Source organism: Pholis gunnellus, assembly GCF_910591455.1.
Source record: "Pholis gunnellus genome assembly, chromosome: 8".
In the NCBI taxonomy this organism is placed as follows: Eukaryota; Metazoa; Chordata; class Actinopteri; order Perciformes; family Pholidae; genus Pholis; species Pholis gunnellus.
In genome coordinates this window covers 15,661,111-15,680,762 of record NC_136534.1, presented here as the reverse complement: position 1 = coordinate 15,680,762, position 19,652 = coordinate 15,661,111, and the positions used below count along the sequence as shown (strand labels likewise).

The 19,652-nt window shown below is 45.1% G+C and overlaps 1 protein-coding gene across 1 annotated transcript; it reads right to left on the bottom strand.

Moving 5' to 3' along the window:
* Positions 1–89: 89 nt before the first annotated feature.
* On the bottom strand, positions 90–19,447 carry invs (inversin; the record flags this gene model as incomplete). The annotated part of the gene is given in 21 exon segments (XM_079165464.1): positions 90–509; positions 591–677; positions 3,816–3,940; positions 4,534–5,110; positions 5,326–5,537; positions 6,421–6,630; positions 6,748–6,854; positions 6,953–7,060; positions 7,580–7,701; positions 7,843–7,998; positions 8,755–8,926; positions 9,075–9,184; positions 10,013–10,193; positions 10,331–10,498; positions 11,075–11,248; positions 12,560–12,723; positions 13,487–13,586; positions 19,189–19,202; positions 19,205–19,226; positions 19,230–19,294; positions 19,384–19,447. Coding segments are annotated over 21 exon segments (3,054 nt in total). The 3' UTR covers positions 90–393.
* Positions 19,448–19,652: the final 205 nt, after the last annotated feature.

Genomic DNA, 19,652 nt, shown 5'->3' with positions numbered 1-19,652 from the left:
TAGAAAGTAACTGTGTGTGTCCGCGGCTGCAGGTGGGCTATCAGTATGACCGGCTGTTGATAGACTGCCTCATTCTCCAGAACAGGAGGAAAGGTTATCTCAGTGTGTGTGCGAGAGCGATGGAGAACGAGGGATACGGCGTGTGTATGTGTTCCTTCCACAATGGATGAAAGGTTATCTTTTACACACACCATTTCTGTAGACTTGACCCCACCCTGTGAGGTCATGGCTCTGATGTCATATGGCTTAATTTTAGAAAGCGTGGCACACCGAGCGAACAATGTGTAAAGTAATTCTATAGAGGTAACGCCGCCGGCCAGCTGAGAAAACATCAAAGAACGTGTGTGTGTGTGTGTTGGTGTGGGGGTGGGTGTGGGTGTGGGTTGGTTCAGTTCAGTGTTTCCCCCGGCCTCTGGTCCCCTGTCCAGCACTATGTGGTCTCAGGTGGTAAGAGTACTGCTTGGCTTGATTTACAGCGTCGGTCAGGTGCACACAGTCAATACCGCTCACTGTAAAATAAGCACAGAAAATGACTTTAGAGACTTTTGACTTCATTAAAGCTGCGTGTTTGTGGCTGTGCGTGGACTTACACTGGCTCTGTGTGCGTAACGACATGTCCAGCAGCAGCTGAGACTGAGAGCCCCGGAGAGAACGCCCTCGTCTGGCCATAGAGTTGCCTTGAGGACAGTTAAAGGAAAATGTTTGCATTTGTTAGGATAGTATATTGTTGCATCATGTGAACAGTTTATGCATTCAAGCAGCTGGTGCTGCATACCAAAGCTCGGGACACTCCTGTAACTGGTTGATCGAGTCAGACCCATACCGATGGTTGTTCAGGGTGTTGTCTTTATGAAGCTGATCTGAAACTACTATGTTAACATAGGCTCTATAGCTCAGTGGCAGAGCACTGGTCTTGTAAACCAGGGGTCATGAGTTCAAACCTCATTGGAGCCTTAATTATGTTTTTAAATGATTAGTAGTCACAAATAATCACTTAATATTATAAAAAAACTAAAACTTAAATACAGTGTTTTTATTGCACAGCATTTCACACAGGAGGAGGTAGTTTATCTGTCGAACACAGGGAGGAGGTAGTTTATCTGTCGTCTAGTGTTGTAGGAGCTCAATGGAAACACCGACATGTTATTGTTATTAAGGGGAGACACTACAGGCAAAAACACAATTTCTGGACTGATAAATTATGAAATTTTGGGTCATTTCGTTCCATACCGTCTTCTTTCAGCTCAGTGGAAAGAAAACATCCAAAATATACATTTATTTGTTTAATTTACTACTTTGTCTATTTGCGTTTGTAAATTTTGCCTAAATTTGCCAAAAGTTAGCTTTTGATTAAGCCTCATTTGCATATTTAAACATATTTCAGAAAACTTGTAGTAAAAAAAGGTAATGTAAGTAATCAACTGGGCAGGTCTCATGGTGGTATATATTGTTCAACAGTTTTTAATCTCTCCCTTCTGAGCACCTCCATTAACCAAACTTTTCAACTTCATTCCTTTCTATAAAAAGTTTTTATTCAGAGGTTTGTTCATATATCAATCATATTATGATCTATATAACATTATATTCCTAGAAACATGGCGGAAATAATTTTTTTATGGCTGCTGACAGTATTTTCTGACTGTATGGAGTGATGAAAAGAGACAAAACTTTCACTCTAATCTGTCAACAAAATGAAACACTTTCACCGTGGCTTCATCCAATGTTAAGATTTATGTTTCATAGTGATATTCATTTGTTAAATCTTTCAACCTATTCACTTGTAGTGTCTCCTCTTTAACGTGCAATGTTTGCACTGCTGTGCAGAGGTATAGCATTTCTTAAATCAACAAATCAATCAAGCTTGCACACAGCAAATCTGTGACACGTGTAGTTTTGTAATCTACATTTGAGATAAAATAATTAACAGGCATCCAAGAAATGATGATTAACGGAGCAGTGTGACCCAGTCCAGAGTTGTGTCAAATGCCTGACTTCTCAGTAAAGAAAAAAAAGAAGTGCAAGTCTGAGTGTGTGTGTGTGTGTCGGGTTTTGTGTGTGCGTTCAGCTGATGGCTCTACGCAGTCATCTGACATTCCCCCTGACAGCTCTGAACTTTTCACAGTGCCAGCACTGTCAGAGAGCGAAAAGGGGAGAGAGAGAGAGGGAGAGAGAGAAAGAGGTGAGAAAGGGGGAGGGGAAAACCACGTTAGGGTGCTCCGTCTGTCTGTCTGTGAGCGGTGACGGCGTGCATGCTTGTATGTTTTGGCGCAGCGAGGTTCCTGCCCGTTCTCCCATCATCACCTGGTGATGTGTGATGAAGGTCAGGCCTGTCTGCGGAGCGAAACCCGACCAGAGGTTCCTCACAGGGACACCAGGCTGATACTGTCCCGGAGTGTAGATTGAAGCATCACACAGACAGTTACATGGCGTCCTGTGTTCTACACCGGTATGACAACCGTCCTGATCTCCAGCTTCTTCTTTTTCCAATGTGGGATTTTGTATGATCTTTCGCACATGTGGGTTAGAGAGCTGCCGTTGTTGCACTGCTTTCAGTTGGTTGCAACTTAAGAGAATGCTGCTCACACCCTCACCAATACAGGCTTTGACATCTCTGACATACGGCATGCTTGAACGTTTCAGCCTAGAGAGCAGTACAGCAAGTGATTCACAGTTTTTTTTTAAGGATAAGGCTGGCGATATTCATTATAAATCCCATGAAAAGACCAGAGGCCACAGTCATTAGTCCATCTCCAAATGCTTTCCAACGTCCTTATCCTGTGAATGCCCTCATGTAGAGTTATCTCGAGGACGGTAAAGGAAAATGTTTGGATATCATCATTTAGATTTGCAGTTGCATCATGTGAACAGTGACTGCATTCAGCTGGTGCTGCATAACAAAGCTCAGGACACTCCTGTAACTGGTTGATCAAGTCAGACCCAAACCTATGGTTGGTCAGGGTGTTGTCTTTATGAAGCTGATCTGAAACTACTATGGTAACATAGGCTCTATAGCTCAGTGGCAGAGCACTGGTCTTGTAAACCAGGGGTCATGAGTTCAATCCTCATTGGAGCCTATATTTTATGTTTTTTTTATCATTTGTGGTCACAAATTTGATCCACAATTATTTTATTCTGCTGCAGTACAATTGAAGAATCCTCTTGCATGTTTGAAGTGATCTCGTCATAAATCTTAAAATGTTTTCTTGGTGACTTGTAGCTTGTTTCATGTTTTGAGCCCAGTTGTCTGCGGCACTCAGCGCAAAGACCATTCGTTCCCAGTAAGGAGATAAATCTTTCCAAAGGGGTCTCAAAAACAGGTTTGTTTAAAAAAAAAAAAAGAAGGATGAATTCATTGTCATGAGTTTATTCAATAAATGTTGTCCATAATTAAAAATATAGAATATCACAAGACTTATTAAACGCATATTCACTCCTCCCATTCACTCCAATTGAAGCTCAAGTGACGGACAAATTCAGGAATGTTTTTCCTATTCGGATGTCGGCTCCAGCCGGATCTGACGGAGTCACATCTCTGAGTGCACGTTCGTTCAATTTTGACCTGTGAATTTGTACAGCTCATGGAAACAGTGACGCACTGTGTTAGCATAATGACTTCTCCATTTCCAAACAGAGTGCCATCATTCTGATGAATTACACCACCAGATATACAAACTGCAGTACGGCTCTCAAGGACTGTTAAGGGTCTGTAATTGCTCTGCATAACAGATATATATATCATATATAGAGTATATGAATGGCCCATTTAATCTGTGTCATGTACTGAGTGTGTACGAGGCAAAAAGCAATGACCTCACCATAGATGCTTTGAAGCACTGAGCTTTTACTCGCTTCCATTTTCTTCCTGTTGTGGGCGTGGTTTGAATCATTTGACTCCGCCTTCTCGGGGGCCTGTGCCTCTCTCCGTGTGCGTGTGTGGAACCTGCAGACGCACACATACATCGATGCAAGGGTGTTCAATAAAAAGAAAGTCAGACTGTGTTCAAAGGTTTAAAAGCTGGCAAGTCCTACCACTAAAACTCACTAAGCATAAACTAAGTAAACAAAATGTATTTAAGGCAGTTAATAGGCAGCACATAGAGAATATAATTGTGAAGCTGAATGGAAACAGAGGACCTCCTGTGGCGTACTGGCAACCTCTAAGAGGAACACAGAGTGTGTAAGAGCAAGAGAAAAGCAAAGAGCGGCTGCTGGTAGCGATTAAGAGCAGCACGGCTGAACTTTTAGCCTCTCGTTAAACCAGTATGAAAGCTCTAGATTATAGCTCGTCCGTCCCCTGCCTCCTTGTCTCACCCATCTCCCACGCTCTCCCCCTAACTGCTCAAGTGTTGATGGCATCCAGACCAACAATTGAGGGGGGGGGGGGGTTACAGGGGAGATGAGAACGGGTTGGCATGTATGTGGGAGAGAGGGCACATGTGGGCACCACATGGCACCGCCTATAGCACCCACAGCCAGAGGGGCTTCAGCTACTGAACACCCCTCCAGGTACAAACACAAGTCCTGTAAACTCACCTTCGCCAAGCTCGCTGGATGATGCGTGCGGCCTCGTTCCTCCTCCCGCGCTGCTCTTTGTTGTGTTCCCTGTGCGTGCGTGTCGAGATGGGTGCATGTGTCTTTCTCAAGGGGCTTTTGTGGTCTAAAGATGAACTGCTTCTTAACGAGGGAATGCCAGTTAGGTCTTTGGCGGCGGCCTTTTCTGAAGTCCGCTCCTTATGGTTTCTGTGCTTTTGTGGGGCGGTGAGAGCATCAGTCTCGCCGGGGGCAGTCTGCACAGTCACGAGAGCGTCTCTCTTCTTCAGAGGGACGCATTCTCTGGTAGTAGTGTCAGGTTTGTCTGTCACCGCAACACATGCGGAGGGAATGCAGGAGTTTGAGGAAGGTCGTTCCCTGGCTTTGGGCATGGAGGGGGGTCCAGGTTTGAGGCCAGGTGGCGGGCTGCAGCTGACGGGAGAGAGAAGTTCCTTCAGCCTGGTGGTCTGAAGAGCACCGGGCACACTTCCACCGGTCACATGACAGTGGCTGATCGAAGCATCAGGAACCTCGTGTGTTTCAGCTGCTTTACTTCTTCTGGAGGACCTGCTCTTGTGGGCTGGTGGGAGAAAGTGTGTGTAATATATATATAATTTTGTATAATATACAACATGACACCTCGTGTAAATGAGCACTACACTCTGAATTAGGGATAAAAACTAATAAAATGTCTCGGTCAAAAGCCTCTAATACCAATACTTTATCATAACTGTCAAACTACTCAATATAGCAATATACAATATAGCAATTTTAAGAATTTCTGCACATTTGTACCTTTGAGTCTCTCCTCTTTGCTCTTAGCGCGTTCAGCTTTGGATGATTTCTTCGTTTCCACCACGGGGTCATTGATGGATAAGTCCTCTAATATGTTCACTAAGGAGAGCTTTTCCTGCTCTGTTCTCACCACAGGGACCCTCCGTTTCTCCGCAGTGGACACACAGACTTGCTGCACAGCTTTTCTCCTCCGCTGTTCTTCCTCTCGTTTCCTACACACAAAGAAAAGCGGTTGGATATGTAAGCGAGGCTAAGAGTTTTGTCTGAAACGCACCACATGAACAGCCAAAGTCCAGACAGGAAGCATGTGTGTATATATATATGCTCTGATGAAGGTCCTTTAGACCGAAAGCTAAAAACAAAGTGTTCTCTGCATGGATTTCAGTGTGCAGATATCTATTCTACCAGTGTGGACATTTGTTTCAAAAGGAATTTGACTGTGGGCTATGGTGATTTATTTGGGTTAATGCATGTCATTATATATTCTGTGTGCACTCAAAATGGACACATAATCAAATGACATATTTTAGCTGCACTATTTCACCATCAAGTATGAAAATGTATCAGTTCGCACAAGCAAAATTGCAACTTTTTGATGCAAAGGGATTAAAAAGTTTGGTCACAGCTTGGTTAATAATCAGAAAAACAATCTGATAAAAACACAAGATATTTTGAGTAAGATATTATGCTCTCTTTAAACAACTTGCCGATCAGAAGCGTTGTGTAAGACAGCTTAAAGGTGAGACCGGTGAGCAAATGACAAAATAAGAACAAGCCAGAAGAGAAAGAGACAGCGGGAAGACATATGTGTGTGCAGGGATGACAGAGAGAAAGATAGATATGGACAGAGTGTGACTGTTCCTATCTGAGCGAGAAGAAGAAGAAAGAGACAGATGGGGAGTGATGAACACTATGCATGCAAATGTCACACGCAAAAGGTATTGTGTGACAAAGAGAGGGATGTTTATGAGAGTCGTAAAACAATTACGAACATCATGAAGAAATAGAAACAACTAAGGCTTCAGTGCACGTGTGGTTCTGTGTGTCTACAAACACCGGTATGGAAGTGTGTTCATGTCTGTGCTCATCTCTCACTTCGCTGCGTCCTTGCGCAGCTGCTCATGTCTCATGAGGAGCTGCTTTCTCTCCCTGAAGGTCTTGCGGACGGTGTAGCCCTTGTAGACGGCCTGGATGGAGGCAGCGGCGATGTCCTGGATCGCTGCTATGGACAGAGCTCCGTGCTCCAGCATGAACTGAGTCACCTCGCTGTGCCCCCCCAGCAGAGCGTAGTCCAGAGGGGTGTACCTGTACAAAACGAACACCAGTGTCATTCATACTTCTATTACCCCCCCCCCCCCCCCCCCCTCACTCCCTCCCTCTCCTCAGCTCCAGCTCCTTCCTCTGGACTGGCTGGGTCCTCACCTCTCTTCAGTGTGCTCCATGTGATTAGGAAAGGCATTGTAGCCCAGCAGCAGTTTCACAGCGTCCAGGTAGCCATTGTTACAAGACCAGTGGAGAGCAGTCCGCCCCTGTGCACCCATATGAAGAGCACCCATTTAAAATACAGTCGTGTTCAAAAGCTCAACATAGCTCACATGTAGGAGTAGAAATTTTTATTTTTTTTTACCTCTTTGTCCTGTATGTTTGGATCAGCATTGGTCTCCATGAGAACAGCCATGCAGGTGATGTAGCCGCCATAAGCAGCGCACTGCAGAGGAGTCCGTCCCGCCTGGTCCTGTCCAGGAGAGCTCAGATCATTAACAGTTTAAAGAGTCGCTCAGGATTCATGAGGTTGATCCTGATTTTATACTCACTGCTCTTAAAGCAGTGCGGAGAAATTTATTTTTGGATTCATACAAGAAATGCCGCTTCAGCCGTCCAACTGTTTTTTCGTCGCATTTAATGGGGGACAAAGCTACAATCCTTGTTTAGTGGATAGAAAGCCCTCCACGGTGTAGCCAAAGCTAACATGATGCTAAAGCTGTCTATCATAGTGAATGTGAGTAAATATATATATATGTGTAGTTGTATTTATTGCCAGTATTTGTGGGAGTATACAGATGGAACAGTGCAACAGATGGATGCTGAGAACATATCATTTCTGACTAAATGTATTTGAATTGACCCGTCAGGTTTGCTCTAACAGACTGTTGTATCATGATGGCGTTTGCTAAACTGGAGTTCTTCTTATGCACTAAATGAGGGTTGTAAAGTACTTTGTTTTTGATAATGTTTTGAGCGTGTGCATTCATACCTGTACATTGGGACTAATCCCATTCTCCATCAGTATTTGACAGACCTCAGCATTCCCTCCCAGAGCAGCCCAATGCAGAGCGGTGTGACCGTCCACGTCCACCAGGTCCACACGTGCAGAACCTTTTATTCAATGCATTTACAGTTCAGTCGAGGTGACACTCATGTCTCTTAAATAGTAAGGTAAAGACGAATACTCAGGAATCAGTGGTACAGAAAAGCAGATGATTGGGATGCTTGCACATATGCACCAATTAAACCAACCTTTGATGAGCGTGAGTATGACATCTCTGTGTCCCATCTCGCAAGCCCGGAACAGCGGCGCGTGTTTCATCACATCCAGAGAGTCGACCATCGCTCCCTTCTCCAACAGCAGCTTCACGGTGCTCACATGGCCTGACAGGGAGGCCGCATGGAGGGCTGTGTGAACACCCAGACATACACAGAAGCATGAAGGAAAACATCCTGAGATAAGAGGTCCTGAATCTAACGGGACAGTAAACACCCTCAGGACAACTGCTCCTCCTTTATCTGCCTCTTCTTTGTTCATGCATCACCCTTGACTGCAGCTCCACTCCACAGGGCTGTGGCTAAAGCCTGGTCAATGGTGGGTTAAACAGACAGAGACATTTAATGAGGAGCAATACACTTAAGCTGGTGGCTGTCCATGCACCCCCCCCCCCCCCCCCTCTCTCCTCTCCAGTCCCCAGATAGCACAGACGAGAGTCAAGTGCATGGAAGTGATCTGGGCACCAGTCAGCTCCACTGCCCTGCGCACCGTCTCATTAGGATGACTCAACCGTTGCATGCTATGCATGCATTAACAATGACCGCCTGGCTGAGCAGAGGGGCTATCGCCATGGAGATTATACGTCCAAACAGCCCCGGGGGTCAGAGCGTGGCAGTGTGTGTGTGTGTGTGTGTGTGTGTCAGAGGACAGGGCTGGCAGTGGTGGGAGTCTATTGAGCGGGCTCACACTAATTTCGCTGACAGTGTCACTTCCCTCTCTCCTTCAATCTCGTGGTCTCTTTAGCAATTTAGGGGGAATCCCCTGTGACATCATCAGCTCTAGCCTAAAACAAGCAGCAGGCCACACTCGAGAGGTGTGAGCGGGGGACGTGGGTCAAAGCAGTGTAGAGGAGCCTCGGTTGCGCCTCTTGTTTCTTAGGTGCTCACCGGTGCCTCCATACTTGTCGGCCATGTTGATGTCAATGTGAGGGGTGAGGGCCAGCATGGTGCGGATGACGTCATCACTGCCCTTCCCAGCGGCCCACATGAAGGCCGTCCTCCCCTCCAGATCGGGTTCATCCTTCACAGACGGGTGGGACAGAAACACGCCCACTGTCTCCTGCAGACACACACGGTGTGTAGTTTAGTTTATTCATTAGAAGGATACTGAACATACAGGATGAGACAGCTTTACTTCATTATCGGCAATGTTGTATGATGCTGACTCAGCAGGTTACCAGCTTTGTGCGTAAGTTTATACAACTCACAGCGTTGTTGCTCTGGGCACCGTAGTGCAGAGGTGTGGCTCCTTGGCTGTCTGAGGGAATAGTGCCTGATGTGTTTCTCTCCAACAGTAGGTGGACAATTCTGGCATGGCCTGAAAAACACATGTTTACATTAGAGGGATGTGACAGACAAACAGTAAGGAGCTGGAAGGACTGCTCAACTCTCCAACAAAGGCACCCGTTTGTCTCTTATTAACCTCGTTTTTTCAGTTTACTTTTCAAACTGTTAACAGCAAAACAAATAACTCCATATTGACTCAACATAAGTCAACTGTCAATATTTACACAATCTCTAACCAGAGCTAATGTTAAGCAGGTATAATGTTTACAATGTTTACCATCTTACCTTAGCATGTAAATTATTCATATTGTTATATGGGACTAGATGTCGTCTTGTATTTTGGATATTGTGATATGGCATAAGTGGTTTTAAAGGCTGCGTTACAGTAAAGTGAACCCTCATTTTATGATCTAACCAGACTGTTATTTATTATATTATTCTCCATATGGCCCAGCCTTTTGTGTTAACATGTTAATGTTTGCTAATTAGCACAAAGTACAGCGGAGGCTGATGGGAATGTCACCTGGCATAAGAAGAAAAGTCAGCGAATTATCAAAGTCAGTATGATTCAGCCTCTGGGGACCATGAATGAAAGTCTCATAGTAATTCATCCACTAGTTGTTGAGATATTTGAGTCTGGTGGCGGACAGACAAACACTGCCATCAATAGAGACACGTTGCTACTGTGGCTAAAATCAAATAAAACATCTTATCATGCGGTTAAAAACTCGTCCATTTTGACTTTGATTCAATGGACCAGTGTAAACTTTTTTCTAATTCAAATTTAGTTTTGGGGACAATAGCCTGTAATCCTTCATGTCAGTGTGTAGCTGTGTGGGTCACATACAGGATCACTCACCGAGCAGAGCTGCCCAGTGCAGCGGTGTTCTGAATAGGTTATCGTAAGCGGTCACATTACAGCCCTCGTAAGACGTCAGCACCTCCACCACTGCCTCGTTACCGTCGGCCACGGCAAAGTGCAGGGGTGTCCGGCCCTCATAGTCCTGCCAGTTCAACAGGGATTCAGTGGGAGCTGCTTCCTATATACACAGACACACACACACGCACACAAAAGAAAGAGACATGCAGACTGACGGGTGAGGATGAAGGACGATGATGGCAGATTCACTAAAGTGAGTGTGTATGTGTGTGTGTGTGTGTGCACAATAGTGTGTACCAGTATACAGCGGACAGTTTGTGTAGCGCTGGGCTCCTGACTGTGCGCTGCCCAGTGCAGAGGGATCTTGCCCTCGCTGTCTGGGATGCCGATGTTGGAGTCGTGCTTGATCAGAAGGCGAACGTGTTCTGGTCGGTTATAAAACGCTGACCAGTGGAGAGCCGTTTGCTGCACAGAGAAAGAGTGAGAGATGAAAACGAAGAGCCACAGATGATGAATGGAGTTCAAAACAAAGGGGGCTGTTGTATCATCAGGTTTGAGGTTTCCATTTACGTTAAAGAAATGACTCCACTTTGACAGGAAATATGAGGGCTTCGTGCTACACAAAGCTCTTATTGAAGATCCAGCAGTGAGCTGAGATTGTAACTCAGATAGTGCAGCCATGACGGCTACTGAGCTATTCTGAGATTTGCTGAAACCACTGTCATCTGACACGATGATGCATATTGGATTATTACAAAACTAACTACTGATGTCAGACACACATCAGCCCCAACAGACAAAGGAGACTGTTTGCGTGTTTATGGTCTTATCAGCAGAACTCAGGACAAAGCCACAGATTGTTAACTGCTGTGAGTGTGCCTCTCAGTGTTTATGTGTATATGAACTCAAATTCCTAAAGCTTCAAAGGAAATATCTTGAGTCAGTCAGTTATCTCTTTGCAGGTTATTGCTCAGACGCCCAGACCGGCTGGTTTCTAACTGAGGACAAACAACTTGTTAGTGTGTATTTGTACTGTAGTACCTTGTTCTTGTCTTGTGTGTCAACCTCTCCAGGTCCAATGTGTTTGAGCAGCAGTGCGAGGGCTTTATGGGATGGGTGTCGGGTGGCCAGATGGAGCGGGGTCATCTCCTCTAAATCTTTCTGCAGCCAGTTAGCGCGCCTGGACAGCAGCAGCTTCAGAAAACGCACGTTCCCCTGCGACACACAAGCAGAATTTGCTCAGAAAATCACCAATTCTCCTCAATATCATTTGTGAACGAGCAGCAATGACGCACACACTTCCACACACACACACACACACACACGCACTCCCCAGGCTTTTAGCTGCGTCTGGTTCAATCCGCAGGTCATCCATCTTCCCTCCTCCTGCCTCTGTGATGAGCTGTTAAACAGTAAACAGCGGCTCTCCGCCTGTCCTCCCCTCCAAATCATCATCCTCAGTTCAGTTTTGGTCTCTCACCACCGGGCCGCCGGATGATGTATTGCGCAACAGCTGTCAGCTGGACAACAGGATGTGAGTGTCCACACGGGCATGACCGTGAACGCGGGTGAGTGTGTTTAGTATATTTGCCGTCCTGTGACCACAACGCCATAGTCTGACAGATCTATCTTGTGTGTGAGCATGCATCTAGACGACGAGTGTGTGTGTGTGTGTGTGTGTTCCTGTCCTCCCTATTCTCAGTCCAATTAGATCGGTAATCCCTGGCCTCTCTCCCTGTCTCAGCCGTTTATTGATCAGATGTCAAAGAGACAGGGCTTCCCATCACTAGCATCCCCTAGCACACATACGCACACACACACACACACACACACACACACACTCCAGCTATGGGACAGACCCCAATAACCTATTAACCCCTTTCTCTCTTCAATGATATGATGATCCTGTATCAGTGCATTCCCATAAAAGAAACCACAAATAAATAAATGAGCTGTAAAGAGATATTATTCGTACCACATCCCACTGTTCCCCAGCTACGTCCCTGAAGAGACAACAGACCACCCAGTCTCATTATTATCATCTCTTCTGGCTGTTCCTCAGTCTAGACTTAAGTGTGAGTGACGAATACATTAATCTCCTCTTGTTGCGTAAGTTTTGCTGGGCAAAATGCAGTGAAACAGGACCTTCTCCATGCAGAATTATTCTCTATTCATAAGACTTGGTGTAAGTGAAACTCCTTGCTGCAGTGTTTGTGTGGCAGGATTTTATATCAGATGATATTCACCCCCATAAACCCTAAAGCCTTGACTACAGCCACTAGGGGGCACTGGCTTCCCACTGGCGCTTATGGTCTCAATTTCTCTCTTTGCCGTTAAACCTCTATGAGATCACACTTGGTCTTCATATTCGATGCATCTTTAAATGACCATCCACTTATCAATTCTTGTGAATCAACTTTGTCAACTTTTTGCCATAAAAAGGGTTGACACCTGTGTTACAGTGCAACATTTGTGTGTGCACCGGTGTATGTCTGTGTGTGTGTGTGTATTTGTGGATGTCCAAACCTTCTGCGCGGCAAGGTGCAGAGCGGTGCGCTGGCTGTGGTCGGTCTTGTTGACAGAGGCGCCGGCCTTCAGCAGAATCTCTGCACAATCCAGTCGGTCAGCCAGCACGCAGTACATCAAAGGGGTCCGGCCAAACTGGTCCTCGCGGTCCCGCAGTGACGGCTCTGCCACACACACACACACACACACACACACACACACACACACACACACACACACACACACACACACACACACACACACACACACACACACACACACACACACACACACACACACACACACACACAAAGCACAGTTTAAGCCGGCCAATTTTGTGACTTGTGATGGAATACATTATAAAACTATTTTTAAAAGGCGACTTCTTGTACTTAAATTCAGTCTTTTACTGCTTGCGTTTAATAGGAATTCCACTTCCACTTTTCTTAATTTATTTGGGGCAGCTGGAAGCCGTAAGGAAATACTGTAACACTGATAACCTGGAGGACTAGAGCAAGAGAATTTGCATTTGATGCTGTTCATATATTTTTTTGCCGGACATTTCTATTCTATGCCCGAGCAAGACTCTGTTTTCTGCATATTTAAGGTTAAATATCGACATGGCTGAATGTCCAGATAATCGCAGAAGGGTGGACCATCCTTTCAGCTGATGGACCACGGTTCCAGCTTCCATGCTGACCTGACCACCTGCTCAGCTGTCATTTCTACTCCTACCTGCTGCTGCAGCCGTCCCTGCACTCTGACCTATCTACAGATGACGGAAAAGACAAGAAATGTTCCAAATAGAAAATCAATGAAGAAAAAAAATTCCAACTAATTAATGTGAATTGAGCCCTGTGTGTTTACGGTGTCTTAATGGCTCTGTGAGCTCTACCTATATGATGCAGTTGATTAAACCTGTAATATGTTTAGAAACTGATTGCCTACCTGTGATGAGTTTGAGGAGAGCGCTCCTATCTCCATTGACAGCTGCAGCGTGAACCTGCGAGCCCAGAGACGCAGGTCCGGGGCTTGACGTCGCTGAGGCCTGCAACACGAACATATAGAAGGTCACAACTCAACCTGCAGCGACATACAATCAGCTGTTTAATACAGTGATAATACGCGGCGTCTAGACTGCTTCCTCAGCAGTTATTTAGCTCCAAACACACCTCACAACTGGACATAAGTACACTTAAGCCAATCATGCATAACAACATAATAAGCCATGTTTAAATGGGTAGCACCAATTTCAAAATCACTCCCAGTCCCCACACACAAAAAAATATAAAGAAAATATATAGTTTTTTATTATATAATTCTCACATACACAAACACCATTTGAAATTGTGCCTGATAGTTCAAACTTAATTCAGTAGATGACAGCGCTGGAGGAGCAAACTTGAATGTAGTATCCTCAGACATCGCAGCCAACCACACAATAAAACAGATACTTTCCGATATCTTTCTTACAGTAGGGAGTTTGTGCGTGCACACGCTTCTATGTGTGCGCTTGTGAGTGTATATATGTGTGTGCGTCTGCTCCTGCTGAGGGGGCTAAATCTCTTCCTGGCCCCACTTAACCAGAGCCCAGTGAAAGCTGGGTAATCTGCAGACAGGAAGCAGCTGGGGAGGGGGAGACCCTGTGTGAGCGTGTAAGAGGGGGGTCTCTCTTCATGTCTTATTCATGTCTCATTAATACTGCAGCATGCCTTGCTGTGTGTGTGTGTGTGTGTGCATGCTTGGATGTGTGTGTGTGTGTGTGTGTGTGGGTTTAGAGATGTGGGACAAGCCCTGCGGGGCACAACACAGAAATCAATTATTGCCCCTAAACACATAAACGCTGGAGGCACAAACTCATGCCACAATCGGAGATTTCTCCGAGACATTTTCATTATCGGTCACACAAATAGATTTGATTCTCTGCTATCAGTTTCATTCAGTACAACTAATAGGAAATATTGATATAGGCAGGCTGATTACCTCGGCCACAGTTTTGAAAACTTTTTAACTATTGGTAAAAAAACCCTGAATGATCTGAAGGGAGGAAGGAATACGCCGGTGTCATCCATCCTTCCTTCTCATCCCCCTCTCCCTTCCCTCGCCGTCACCTCATAAAGTGTGCTCCTGTAGACACTGCGTGCAGCATGGCAATTACCCATCATGCTCGCTGCTTTCTCACGCTCTGTCAAGTAGTGGCGGAGACTGAATGCAGGTTAGTTCATTTACGACATTTACTGCAAATAAGGTCTATGCGCACGTAAACGAGGGCGGTAGGTGCGGCACATGAAGGTGTGTGTGAGCGTCGGTGTGTGTGGAAGTTTGGCACATGTGCCAAGTCATGGGAAGTTATTTTCCGTGAGAGAGAGTATTTACAGGGCCTTTACTAAAATCAACCACAAACATCTCTAATTTACAATGATTACTCAGTCAGCAATGCGTGTGCACAAACAAACACACACACACACACACACACACACACACACACACACACACACACACACAGTCTGCTAATACTAATATCTAACACATGCAGAAATCGCAGACATACATGGCCACAGTCCATAAAGAGTAATATGATTCTGATTGTAACATCATCTTACACAGATGACCGATATTCACTCTACATTTTTTTACTCTTGACGGAGCACTCCAAACTTTTTCCTTGCTCTTGTTGACTTATTTTGATCATTTTCTGCATTTCTGGAGTCAATATGAAAGCCCCATGTGGCACAATGAAAATATGAATTGATTTATGAATAATCTTAGATGCAGAAACCCTGACATGAGGGACACAGGTCAATATTTGAATCTATGTGAGGGACATTCATAAAGCCAAGAGCGGGCAATTAGAGTTTCATGAGGACCTGAGTGTTTTGGAAACACCTACAGTGCATCCGAATTTGGCTAAAAAGGCTTTTGCGATGCACTGTCTGAAATCAAACAAAGGAGGGTGTAAAAACAACACCAGGTCCTGTTGAGAGGTTTGGAGTGGTCTCATTTAGCCATTCATACGTGTTCCTCAGGGAGCACTCCACTTGTTAATATGAAGACAATAACTCAGAGTAAACTATTGATCACGGGCTGAGGTCCAGACCAAGTGATTGTGCATCTGTATAAGTATTGATTCATGCTGATGCTGACATTATTTAGTCTTTATTCATATTCGGCCTCATATAACTGCAGTGAGTTTAACAAAGAATGCAGAAACTCCCACGGAACCTTTTAGCAACACTACAGGAGTGCTGTAATACACACTGCCGCCTCCTTACACACATCCACACACACACACACACACACACACACACACACACACACACACAATTGATGCTATTGAGACAGACAGGCACAGAAACCGGAGAGTCAAAGTGTGTATATGTTTGTGTTCAGTGTGTTTGTCTATTTGATTCTCTGGCCGTCTTTCACTATGAAGGTGTCTGCCTTTGATAGAGGACATAGCTACGGCATGCTAGGGAAGCAGTGGGGAACAGAGCCTGAGCCTGTGGCCTTTATTTCATTTCTAGACACACACACACACACACACTTTTATAGCCATGAATCTTTAGCTTCTACAGTTATAAGTTATAAGTGTGTTTAGGCTCTTACATGGGGCTATTAAGGGTGCCTATGCCACCAACATGTCTGTAATGTGTGTGTGTGTATCCATGTCTTAGATAGGAGATAAAGGCTGCAGGGATGGGTCCCTGGGTTTTGACTGACAGGTAAAGAGGTGGGAGGAAGGATAATATCAGCCCACAGGGATGCCCAATCTGTAAAGCCCTATTTCTAGGGGACTTCCTGGATCCCCAAGGACCAATGAGCTGGATCCCTCAGCTGGGGGCCGGGCCCTGGGGCACAGCAGAGCCAATCAGCAGGGGGCGAGAAGGCTGAGTGACACATAGATCTGCTAATTTACATCATTACCACAATGCATCCTGACAAATGAGCCCCCAGGGTGTGAGCCAATCACCTGGGAGAGTAATGCAATTAGGCGGGACCACAGCTGTCAATCTCACAGCCACGGGGGTCAGGTAGTGACGCCAGTGGCTAAAACACCCCTGCCTGTCGTTCTCACACATACACACGCACACATCTATACATGCACACATATAGAGAGGGAACACACAAATTACTGGTGCAAATATGAGGCGTAGGATGTGTGAGTGTGTGTGGAGTACGGGACACTGTAGAAGCTGGTCCTCCATCTTTCTCCTGCAGGTGGAGGGTAGGAGGGAGTCAGAGAGGAAGGTGATGTGTGTGACTGCTCGAGGGACACAGAGATTGACTTGTGTCCTCTGAGGACCTTCCTCTGAGCGCAAGTGTGTGCACATCCACATACAGCTGGGTGTGTGTTTACATTTGCCCATGTGTTTTGGGCCACTGGGGCACCGTGTTGTTTATGCTCGGAGTCAGTGCTCTGTGTGAGAACTATGACAACAAAAGGGCGAAGAGGGCGGAACCATAAGGGAGCTAAAACTGATGCAGAATAGCGCTGCATTTGACTGGCATGCAAATGAGCGCTGCTGGTAATGAGGCTTATCTTAGTCTCATTAGGTGTAGTGATATCATACCGGAGCACTCCACTGAGTCGATAGGGTTCTGCCCAGCATGTCGTTAATGTTTGTGGTGTGTGTGTGTGTGTGTGTGTGTGTGTATGGGCTGGTCGATGCTGCTGTGACTGGCAGGCGGTGCTGGAGTTTAATCAGAGACACTAATAACGCCCAGGCTCGGTCTCAAAACACCTCTGCTTACCCCTTCATGGCTTCAATACCAAACGGGAGGAGGAGAGCAAGATTTCTAAAAGAAACACCCGGGAAAGAAAGCACACAACTTCTGCTATAGTGAGCTGATACAGTCTCTGTCACCTTGTGTGTGTGGTCCAGGCACTGCTTGAGACACTCTCAGAGTTAGGAGAGCTGTGTGTTTTGCGTCATCCCATTATATCACTAATGAGCCGCCCTCAGGAGGGAGGGGGGGCGAGAGACGGCAAGGCGGGCAGAAAAAGACAGAGGAAGAAAATGAGTGAGATGAGGAGGGGAGGGAACGAGAAGGGGGAAGGGAGACAGAGACCAGCTTGGGGCTCTTCTCCCCTCCATATCCCTTTTCCAACACCTCCGAGTCTAATTGGACTAAAACTGTGATCTAATTAAATGTCCAATTAAAGCGCAGAGAGCAATTTGCCCACCGGCGAATCAGAGTACAGGGACATAATCAGCTGGAAAAACAAACAGAAAAATCAATGAAGGCCGTGCGAAATGGAAAAAGATGGAGAAAACAGAAAAGGCAAGAGATGGCGAAATAGGGAGAGGATGGACAGATGCAATCAAAGTGCAGGGAGAGCGGTTTGGGTGTGTTCAGCATTTAGTGTGATCGGACTGTCTTTAGACAAGGCCACCTCACAAAATGTAGGGTTAGAAACCAAAATAACTACTCATATGTAGCTTTATTTGCTTTGCAGCTGAGTGCGAGACAAAACACAGACGGGTAAAGTCAACATTTCAAATGTTCTCGTCAGGTGTAACAGCAGGCCTGATTTTACAGCAGCACTATAAGTATGTGCCTACATTTGTGCAATGGCCAGTTGTTGTTTAAGGATTCTCAAATGTAAATATTTGCTTTTTTCTTTGTTTCATATCTCTGTGAATTGAAAACCTTTGTGTTTTTGACTGTTTGACGGCGCAATCAATCTGAAGACCTCCTATTAGGCTCTGGTAAGTAGCAAAAGGCATCTGTCATTATTGTTTATAGTTGGTATTTCCTAAACAATCCTTTGGTGCATAGTCCAGTATATTATCAGGACATCACTTGATGTAACATGCCATAAAGAAATATAGTGTTGCCTTTCCAGAAACACTAAGAATTGTGAAATACTTGTGAAATACTTCTATTTCTGTCAACCTGGTTTGAACCTAATGTCTGAACTGTTAGAAACTTCTAGGAAAGAGCACATCCATAAACCATCTTCAGACTCTGCAACTATTAGATGGAATAATAAATGATTTCAACTTTGACTGAATTACTAACTTTACACCAATTTGTCTTTTCTGCTAATAAAATAATCAGCAGACTTAAAGCCTAGCAGTAACATATAGTGAACGGCAATATAGATTACCAAATAGTTTAACAAACACAGTATAAACAACTCAACAAGTGTTTTTATTATACCTCAGCAGATATTGGGATATATGTAACAATACTGAAAGATGATTTTTTTGGGGGGGTTATTTTGTGCTTATTTTCTTGCCAGCATAACAATTTAAGCAAGACATTGTGCTCCTCTTTCTCTCCACCCCTGATATTCAGACAGGAAGAGAGAGAAATCTGCCTCTGACTCCATCTGCGAGTTGCTCACACACTGTGAACCCCCTATGGACAGCTTTAGCCCATAAAATATTAATGCTGGGATTCAATTCAACATTCCACCTTAATCTCCTTAACAATTAGGCTGTTCCAGCACACACAATTAGGTTTGTTCCACATAGTCTCAATGGGTTTACTCTAGAGAGAGAGAGAATTACTAACCGGTAGTACAGGAGAGAGTCTAAAGTAACAAACAGATGCACCCAATAACTACAGAAAATAAAACTCTTGTGGGATGTATGAACCTGAATTAAATATGGGTCACTGCTCTATGTGTGTTGGATTCTCACCATAGCTGCGTTGAGGGGGACACTTCAGCAGATGTTTCTCAGCTCAGAGCATCCTTTGTCTGTGTGGATGCACGTCCAGGTCTCCTACCTGCCCTGATCCTGGCTCCTGCAGGGGAAGAGAAGAGGATCACTCACACACTGAGACCAGCCCACCTGTTCCCACATATAGGAGCCAGAGTATCACTAATACTGTACTGATTACAGGCAGAGAGATGATGCCTGAGAGCGACACATTATTGGTGTTAACCAGTCTTCTCATCTGAGGTGTGATAATATTTTGTTTCAGTCACGTGTTGTGGAGTCTGTGTTTGATAAAGCAGCAGCTACACACGTAAGGTTTCTGGATTTAGGGTAAACTATTTGCAGAGATTTTGCAGAGATGAACATCGAAGTCTCTAAAGTTTATTTTGAACTCAGTGTTGTGCTGCAAAGTAAGTTGTTGCTCAATAACTTCAAACACATTG